General features: G+C 37.6%; 1 protein-coding gene across 4 annotated transcripts; it reads left to right on the top strand.

The window, feature by feature from the left end:
- Nucleotides 1–1,990: 1,990 nt before the first annotated feature.
- Nucleotides 1,991–9,569, top strand: slc33a1 (solute carrier family 33 member 1). Of its 4 annotated transcripts, none has more exons than XM_030151856.1 (9): nt 1,991–2,051; nt 2,881–3,338; nt 3,512–3,665; nt 3,777–3,972; nt 4,445–4,644; nt 5,077–5,261; nt 5,391–5,508; nt 6,922–7,137; nt 7,240–9,569. In XM_030151856.1, the coding sequence occupies exons 2-9, from the start codon at nt 2,923–2,925 to the stop codon at nt 7,405–7,407; spliced, it is 1,653 nt and encodes a 550-aa protein (XP_030007716.1). In that variant the 5' UTR covers nt 1,991–2,051; nt 2,881–2,922; the 3' UTR covers nt 7,408–9,569. The 4 variants fall into 4 exon arrangements, with proteins under 4 accessions (XP_030007716.1, XP_030007714.1, XP_030007713.1 ...); XM_030151854.1 differs by having other exon boundaries at nt 1,997–2,209; XM_030151853.1 differs by having other exon boundaries at nt 1,997–2,209; nt 2,860–3,338.
- Nucleotides 9,570–9,591: the final 22 nt, after the last annotated feature.

Here is a 9,591-nt window from a genome sequence, read left to right as displayed (position 1 = left end):
AGGACAGTAAAATTTGTGAATATCAATAAGAATGAAGAAAAAGTCCTGAACTTACAGTTCTAATAGATCTGAAGAATCTTTTAATTCTAAAAGGAAACTTGACAAAGACAACCACTGCTTTGATAATCACATTATAACCGTGAGGGTTGTACACATGGTGGATGATGGAGAAGAAAAAACATTTATGCATGCCAATGATTAGGCTTTTGATGTGTAAGAGCATAAAGGTTCACCTCAAGATACTTGCTTTTGTGGGTATGAGCGCCCTCTGGTGGAAAATATAAGGAATGTGTTCTTAAGCACAAGAAATGTATAGACATGCTTGTTTTTGACTTGACAATAGAAGTGTTTACCTGGTTGAATGGATGCTGATAATGCACATTACATTACTAAATATATAAATAACAAGAAATAGGAATTTTATACCAAGACTTAAATGTACCCTGTGACCTGGCTAGAATTGCAAATTGTCCTCTTATCACATGCTGATCCACCCTAAATTATCCTATGTTGTCACATGCTATCAGTGGGATAAGCAGCTTCACATGCACTCACGGCCACCACAAGGCGCAGCATGCCGTTATTCATTATGTCTAACTCCAAAGTGGTGTAATGGGTGCATTGTGACTTTTACCAAAAGATTTATTCTCATGTAGAATGTCATAATGCTATTTTTGCATAACCAGTGTAGATTGGTCACAGAAACACTAGTTTAGTCATTGTTTCCCTTTATAATATCACCTACTGTTAATGCATTGCTGCAGATGAACCGGACTACAACAAAACTACACTACATAGAAATCTAGTTTGGTTAAGTAATGCTATTCATAAAATATTTTTAAACAAAATAAAATAAAACTATTCATGTAGAATAAAATATGATTAAAAAAAAATCATGTGTCTGCAGAAAACTCCCATTGTATTTAACTCGCTTCAAAATGCCACATATTTTATTTAGGTCATTAGGTCAACAGTCATTCCAGCACTGAGCACATGAGCACATTTTACACATTAACTTGTTAATGTATAAAAGGTAGTGATGGTCAAAGGGGGTTAAGTCACAGCAGAAAAAACATGGTTAAACACACACATGCAAGAGTTGCTGTTTAACTACTTGAGTCACTGTGAACTGTGTGAGCTAATACCAAACTAATTTAGCCAATTTAACTGCTCCTCAACATTGATGCTTAAATAATTATTTCTGGAAATACTTTTTTAGACAGATGGATTTATCTAAGTCAGTCATTTTTATTTTTGATAGATGTGTGTGAAATACGTGCAGTGGACTGCCTGCTGCTGAGGTAACACTGGCATTTATTTGACTGACAAGCTGTGAGGTAAATCATACTTTGTAAGCAAAATGGAAGCTCATATATGATGTATTTATTATATACGTATTTTTTATTAATTAGTTTACTTACAGGTGTGGGATGTTCTCTGAATGCAGAAATGAAAATGTTTATATTTGTTCAGTATCATGTTGTAAATGTGCTCACCTGTCAGTTTTTGAAAAAAACATTTGGTTGTTTTAGTCCCTATAGCTGATTTAAGCCACCGCTTACCAACATTAATGAATAAGCAGTAGTCTCAGAGTACCTAATTGTAGACTTTTAGTCTTTGTTCACTACATGATCAGAGGTAAAAATGCTCTTTCTTAGATTTATCATTTTGTGAATGTAAATTAATAAAAGTATACATTATAATCATTATGGTACATAGCAGAACTGATGTAATGATTTTGGCCTATTATTTTCTAAATGAGTTGCCTTCTGTACTATACCAACATTGCGGTCGTTACCAGTCTATATGCGGTTATTTACCTCTGTGTAGCATACTTAGAACTGTCGGCCTTACAGCGTTTACTCCATTTCCATCTCGAATTTCTATGAGGAATGTGTGCTTTCTGTAAATGTTCACAAAAGCGGAACTTTAACCAGGTGGGTTTTGACACGTCATCTGTACATGCCGGACGCATTTAAAAGTTACACACACTGTACTTCCTGGCTCTCCTGTGTTGATGTTAGCCGATGTAACCGGTTTTAAGCCTTACGGTAGTCATTTTCTTGTGTTTTTTTGCTTTTATCAAATTGCCGCCAGATTGCCATTGAATAAACGAACATACAATCATTTTCGCTTTGATTTCTGGTGTAATTCAGCCGTTTGTGTTTTGCTTTTGGCATGTTGCTTATTCTGCTATCACCATCACCAGGTATGCATGCTTTCATCCGTGTGTTTTCACTTTACTTTATGATCTCATATATGTCCTTCATATTTGATCAACTATAAATTACATTTCGCTAAATCCTTGTAATGCCAACGTGATTTTAATTTGCTGTTTCCTTCCTTTACACCTGTTAATGTAAGTACAATGACAGTACACCCAGTTCGTGCCTCTCAAGTCTTGGTAGAATCGCTGATCCAAGTCGATGATGGCCGTAAGAAGTTTTCAAATGTTTATTGTGCTAACTTAATTTTATTGCTCTATGTGCTCAATGATTAGCCTGACTGTATAAGCCTTAATTGGTGACTCATCTCACACTATCTGCATCCTTTTTTCCCCCCATAAACTCCAAAACACAACTGTGACATTTCTGTTACTGTTATGGCACAGTTGATGCTTAATGGCCTCATAATAGCAGATTTTTCAAAACATTTCTTTGCAAAAATAATGGCACCGTTTACAATAAAATCAACATGTTCCTTTCATTTCAATAACCTTGAAAACTCTCCTGCTCACCATCTATGTTATGCCTTCTAAAAAGTCATTTTTAATGTTGCTTGATATTAAACTTAACAATATAAGCTTTAGAGACTATATGACATGTAGTTTGCAGTCAGTTTAGTTTCTGTCTGTTTCAGGACGTCTGTCTTCATCTCCAGATTTGCTGAGGGCAAAGCCAGTTTGATGCCCGTGGCTCCATCATGGAGCTCTCAGAATCGATCACACACAAGAACGGGCGGCAGAGAAAAGTGACATGTGCCAGCGACCCTCCTGAAAACATGAGGGACCTTCTCAGAAGAGACACATCCTCCTCTGATCCAGATGTAGAGGAGGAAGCGGAAGATCTTATCCAAGGGTCAGACTCCGAGGAAAGGAGATATCACAGAGTACGGCCTGGCATTCGTGGCGAGTTAGGGAATGTGCTGCTTCTTTTGTTTCTTTATGTGCTGCAAGGAATTCCTCTGGGACTGGCTGGAAGTATTCCTCTGATCCTACAGAGCAGGAATGTCAGCTATAAAGATCAAGCCTTCTTCAGCTTTGTCTTCTGGCCTTTTAGTCTCAAGCTGCTTTGGGCGCCTCTGGTGGACGCACTCTACTTCAGCAGGTTTGGTAGAAGGTAGGAAGACATTTGCATATTGCTTTGCATGTGAATTTGTTTTTTACCATGACATTTTAATTTGTATATATGAATTGTCTATTCTCCTGCTACAGTTTTTATTTTCTTTCAACATATTTTTCTTTCTACATCATTGTTTTCATGCTGCCTCCCCCTCCCACCTATTTTTGCAGAAAGTCATGGCTGGTGCCCACGCAGTACCTCCTTGGCCTCTTCATGCTCTGCCTTTCTGTAACAGTGAATTCACTGCTGCAGAATGAGGCGAGGCCAAATGTTGTAACACTTACTGCAGTTTTCTTTATGCTAGCCTTTCTGGCAGCCACACAGGTACATCTCTATAATCTCTAAAATGCAAACACACATTCATAATGATACATAGTTCAAGTAAGTTAGCTTTTTTTCTCACCTTCCAATGGCTCTGTCTTCTCTCCCTGTAAGGACATAGCTGTGGATGGTTGGGCCTTGACCATGTTATCCAGAGAGAATGTGGGCTATGCATCTACATGCAACTCTGTAGGACAGACCGCAGGCTACTTCCTTGGGAATGTGCTCTTTTTGGCTCTGGAGTCTGCTGACTTTTGCAACAAATACCTCAGGATAGAGCCCAAGGACACAGGGATCGTCACTCTGTCAGGTAACGCTAGGGGGAGGTTTTTGTCTTTTCCAATCAAAGGGAAGAATGTTTGGTCCACTTTGCAAAAAAACTTTGATTTAGACAATGACTTAAATGCAGTAGTATCAAATAAACAGATACTCATATCCATAAAAAGAAATATATAGTCTATGCGTAGTCCAGTGCTGTAAACAAGGTAATGTATTACTTTTTAAATTTTAAAAACACCAAATACATAAAATGTGAGGAAAAATATAGAATTTTTTTCATGCAGTCAGAACACTGGGTTCTTAATTTACATTTATCAAAGTCTTTTTGTGCACTGTACTTTGAACAAAAAAAGTGTGAGTGCCATGAATCTTTGCAAGTAAACTACAAATTAAAAAATAGATATATTGTTTTTCAGAAACAACATACTATCTACAATGCTATCATGTATCAATGTTTGTGATTCCCTTAAAAGATAACACATTGCCATCTTACTTTCTTGCAGACTTTTTGTTTTTTTGGGGAATTGTCTTCCTGGTTTCCACGACACTGGTAGCCATATTTAAAGGGGAAAACGAGCCTCGCAAAGGAAAGAGGAGAGTGCAAGAGGAGACACAGGGTGTCATGGAGACCTACAAGTTGCTGTTCTCTATCATCAAGATGCCCACAGTCTTCACCTTCTGTTTCCTGCTACTCACGGCTAAAGTACTTGACTGTTATTTGATCAAGTTAATTTTTTTTCTCCAACATATATTTCCGATTGTCTAAAGTGTAGAACTGTTGAAGATGTAGCACTTGTAATCTTTGTGGAACCCAAGGCATCCACTTGACTACAAATGTCGCTGATAATACTCAATTTAAAGGCAAAATATGCAACATTTCCCTTTACAAGTCTATGGACTCTATGGATAAAACAATGATCTCAGTGATCACTTACTGACCCTCTAGAGGTGTTTTTATGTATTTACCTGAAAACACCCTGTCTGGAGTCTCTATTTTACTGGACTATTGTGGTTAACTGTCAAAGAGTTGACATTTGGGGGAAATAAGGTTGCACAGCCTCTTTACTTAAACTAGAAATCTTACAGAGTTTACTTTGTACATAAAAATGACTGTTTTCTTCTCTGTGTGTTTCAGGTGGGCTTCTCTGCAGCCGATGCAGTGACAGGCTTGAAGCTAGTGGAGGCGGGAGTTCCCAAGGAGCAGCTGGCATTGTTGGCAGTACCTATGGTGCCTCTGCAGATCCTCCTACCAGTGGTCATCAGTAAATACACAGCAGGACCCCGGCCCCTGGACGTCTTCTACAAGGCCTTCCCTTTTAGGTTGTGACACACAAACAGTCACAAATACACACATTATACGTATTTATGGAGTGTGTTGTAGACAGACTCATTGACGGTTTGACCCAATGAAATAAAATCTAGCAGAGAGTTTGTTTTATGTGGTTTCAGGTTGCTCATAGGGCTGGGGTACGCTCTGCTGGTTTGGTGGACACCCAGTGTAAAACAAGAAGGAGGCTTTCCTGTTTACTACTATGCCATAGTGCTGCTTAGCTACGCACTGCATCAGGTTTGGCGTTTCTCTGTCTTGCTTGTAGCCCAGTCCCTCTAATATAACTTTTAACATGTGACAGGATCTCACATCATACTGACACTGTTACTGGTAATCAAAGAGGCTGATAATAAAATAACTTAAATGTGTATAAGGTTCCAGTGTGTAAAGTTTAGGGGGATTGAAGAGCAGAAATTTCAAATAATATTCATCATGTACTGGTGTAAATTACTTGAAATACGAACCACTTTCTTTGTTATTATGAGACATTTATATCTACAGAGTGAGGGTGTCACCTCCATGAAGTCCATTATGTTCCACAGTAGCCCGGTAAACGCATCATCTTATTTTATAGGAGGTGGTATCCACTGCTAAGGTGCATTTCTCTCATGTTCTGTGTATGGTTGTGGACCAGCATTTTTATCGAACCCGCCCCCTCCCCCCCACACCCAATAGAGCCAGAAAAGCAAAACTAATCAAGAATCTTTGGTATCCCTGAGGGGCAAGTCTCAGTGCAGCGAGCAGTAAAACATTGATAAAACACACAGCACAACATAACAATTCATAAAAAACACAGCTCAGACAATTATAGAAATACAGTAATTAAATTATAAAGTGCTATTTAAAATGCCAATGGCTATGGGATCAAAGGAGTGTTTCTGTCTGTTAACATTTGAAATTTGTGTTTTTTAGGTGACACTGCATAGGGTGGTGGTTTATTCACTTCCTTTGCCAGACACATTGAACCTTTTAAAGAAAACATTTCAAAACAAAATTATCTCAAAGCAAAAAGTGCAAATAGTATTTTGTATAAAGCTCAGTAAATTTGAATAAATAAACACAATACCTTGATAAATTTTGTTTAAGTTAAAATAAATGTTTCTTGTACCACTAACATTTATTTGTTGAATTTGAGTATCAGGTTGTAGTCCCACCTCCGTATCCCCATATAATGGAGCAGAAAATGTAGTTGCTCATTTTGCCACTGAAAGAAGTTATAACTGCTTTTATTTATGAACCATCGTCACCATTATCATTTTCCTGTCATTTGGCACGTAAGCTGTCGAACCTGTGGATCTTGTGCCATCTTTCTGATTACTGCCTGAGACAATCACAGTTGATCCATTTCATCTATGCTGACCTCCACCTAGCCCTTGGTCTTTTTCTTTTCATCCTTTGGGTGTTCAGAGGAACATCATTTTACTGGAGAGCAGATTGAAAAATAATAGTTATCACAAAAGTCAACATCAAACAGAAAATGAAGATGTAGAATTTAGAAACTTTACCTCTGCCCCAGATGTCACTATTACATAAATATCTATAGTATTTTAGCTGGTACTGTCATTACTCTTTCTGTAGAATATGAAAACTTTTGAGGAGAGGTTGAGTCGTAAGTTGAGAAATGTAACATTTCCCTTGTTTCTCCACCAGGTGGCGTTGTACAGTATGTATGTGGCCTGTATGGCCTTCCATGCCAAAGTGAGTGACCCTCTCATTGGTGGGACCTACATGACCCTCCTGAACACTGTCACTAATCTGGGTGGGAACTGGCCCTCCACTGTGGCTCTGTGGATGGTAGATCCACTGACCTACAAGGAGTGTCAGGGGGCCCCTGGGCAAAGCTGTGGCTCTGTTGAGGAGGCGGGGGTAAGTGAGCAGAGCAGAATAAACCTGTCCTGAATGTGTAATTCTACTTACTCAGGAAGTATAAACTGACTGTTCTCCTTTAATCTGTGTTTCCATCTCTAGCTGTGCGTTAAGGAGGATGGTGTTTGTGTGACCACATTAGACGGCTACTATGTGGAGTCTGTGGTGTGTGTTGTGATTGGCTTAGCCTGGTGGGTGTGGCTAGGGAAGAAAATGAGGCGGCTGCAGGAACAAAGCCCTGCTGCGTGGAGATGCAGAGTCGAACAGTGATCACTTCATTCACCATCAGTAAATGATTCTGGTGGGTGGATCTCTGCTCCACTGTGGCTAAACACTGGACGCACTATAATCCCATCATCCCATGGGTCTGTTTTAGTTCTTCTGGTCCTGTCCTAGCTGATATGTTTCTAGCTACTCTCTCTGTCACCTGTCACCTTAAAGTACATAAATATGAAGACATACAACATCATCATTTCTTGTGCAACAGTGTCTTGAAACTCTTAAAACATTTTAGTCAATTACACAGACTGTTGTGTGTGAATTTTTTTTGCTTGTGAAAGCACATTCAGCTGCTTGATATAGCCTAACCAAACCAGAGCTGGGTCAAATTGTACCTTAAAATACTTATCAGGGTTTATTATAACCTGTACCAGATTGCTATATTTTCTATATTTAAAGCTCTGATGTATCCAATATAGGTTAAAGCTCTACAGCATTTGTACTTTTCCCTGGATTCCAGCAAAATATAGCTCATCATTATACAGAAGTCTGTTAAGTGACTGTAAACTCAGCACTGCACACTCTGCAGAGGTCATGGTTGCTTTTTTTATTACAAAGGATAACAAAGGGAAAGTATGTATTTCTTATGCAAGATATCTGTTACAGGAACTAGTCTGTCAGTCTCATTTAGAAGTATCTAGGCTAATAGGCATATTTAATAATTAAATGATGGTAAACAGCATAAAATCTGGTATTTGATGTTATTTTAAACTCCATGAATAAGTTTAGTCAGTTTGACTCAGACCTGGACTGTGTTTTGTTCTTTAATTTTTTTTAGTTCTTTGTGCCTTTTTTTTTTTTAAGCATTTCAATGTCTCTTGACTTTGAGGACATCCAGCAGAATCACTTCACAGCCGATGTTGTTTGACCTGTTGTTATTTAATCAAAGCAGGGAAATTGAACTAGAAAATGCAACAGTTACACAGATGAACGCTATTGTAATCTGCAGTTATAGAAAAACGTGTGCTTTTTGTACTTCAGTTGCTTTATTTCCCAGCTGAATACACATTCCTCATGAGCGTTAGATCTTGCACAATGTGTTACCCATATTGAAAGAACAATATCGACTTCAGTCAAATGAACTGAAAGAACATCTAAAATATCCACCAATAATCTTTCATTCCAATTAATTTGATCACTTTTATTCCTTAAAGGACCAATTCATACTTAACAATATTGGACATTGCAGTGTTTAACTGTTGTATGATTACAGGGTAAACTGGCTGAAGAGAAAATGAAAAAGTGAGTCCTATGTGTAAAAAAAACAAAAACAAACTGCTGATGACACTTGTGAAAACGTTGGTAAACAGCATATTTTAAATCAGATCCTAGACCAGCATCTTAAGCATAAGTAAAAGTCCTGCTTCTCTATCACATATTGTACATAGAATTGTTACAGTATTTTTGCTAAAGCCAAAATCTGACCGCTCTGTCAAATCTAAATGTAAACAATCAGGGTTCATGTGAGCTGTTCTGACTTAATGTAACATGAAATAAGCAAACTCGTATGTTTTACATTATTTTTGATTTCCTGTGACTACTATGTGATGGTCAATATATAGTAGCAGTTTTATTTGTATACCTGTTCTTCATATTGTACATTAAACTCACACATTGTGAGTAACCAGAGTTTTTTTTTTTCTTTTTTACTTAGGTTCATACTTCTACTTTGCTGTGTTTTGTGGTTCTTTCATATTACTTTGTGCCAGTTTTTCTGTATCATGATAACACTTCATCCTTGAAAGCCTTTATTGCCATTAAGGGGCACTGCATCTATTGTTGTGATCTTCTTTTGACAAACATACCAGTACAGAGACTGTTAAATTATTTGTATAATTTGTATGTTTAATTTAGGATGGGGTTTTCATCGGAGGTTCATGTACTTGGTTAAAAAGGGTTTTAGGTGGTGAACTACTGTCGCTGCAGAATGTTTAAGTTAATGTTACCTCAATCAGAATTCTTTTTTAAATTATTTTTTTGTTGTACTTTGCACAATGTTTAAGTCCAGATCCTCAGTCAGGTACAAAGTATAGAATTGGGTGATGAAACAGAAATGTCATATGAAAATGCTTGCAGCTCTAATGTTCTTATGATACAATATAGATGAGATTTGAAACAAATCGTATGTGTAATAAAAATCTACATTCTTGTGATGCCTGTAGTTTTTATCCTCGT

Source organism: Sphaeramia orbicularis, chromosome 13, assembly GCF_902148855.1.
Source record: "Sphaeramia orbicularis chromosome 13, fSphaOr1.1, whole genome shotgun sequence".
In the NCBI taxonomy this organism is placed as follows: domain Eukaryota; kingdom Metazoa; phylum Chordata; class Actinopteri; order Kurtiformes; family Apogonidae; genus Sphaeramia; species Sphaeramia orbicularis.
This window is presented reverse-complemented; position numbering and strand designations above follow the sequence as displayed.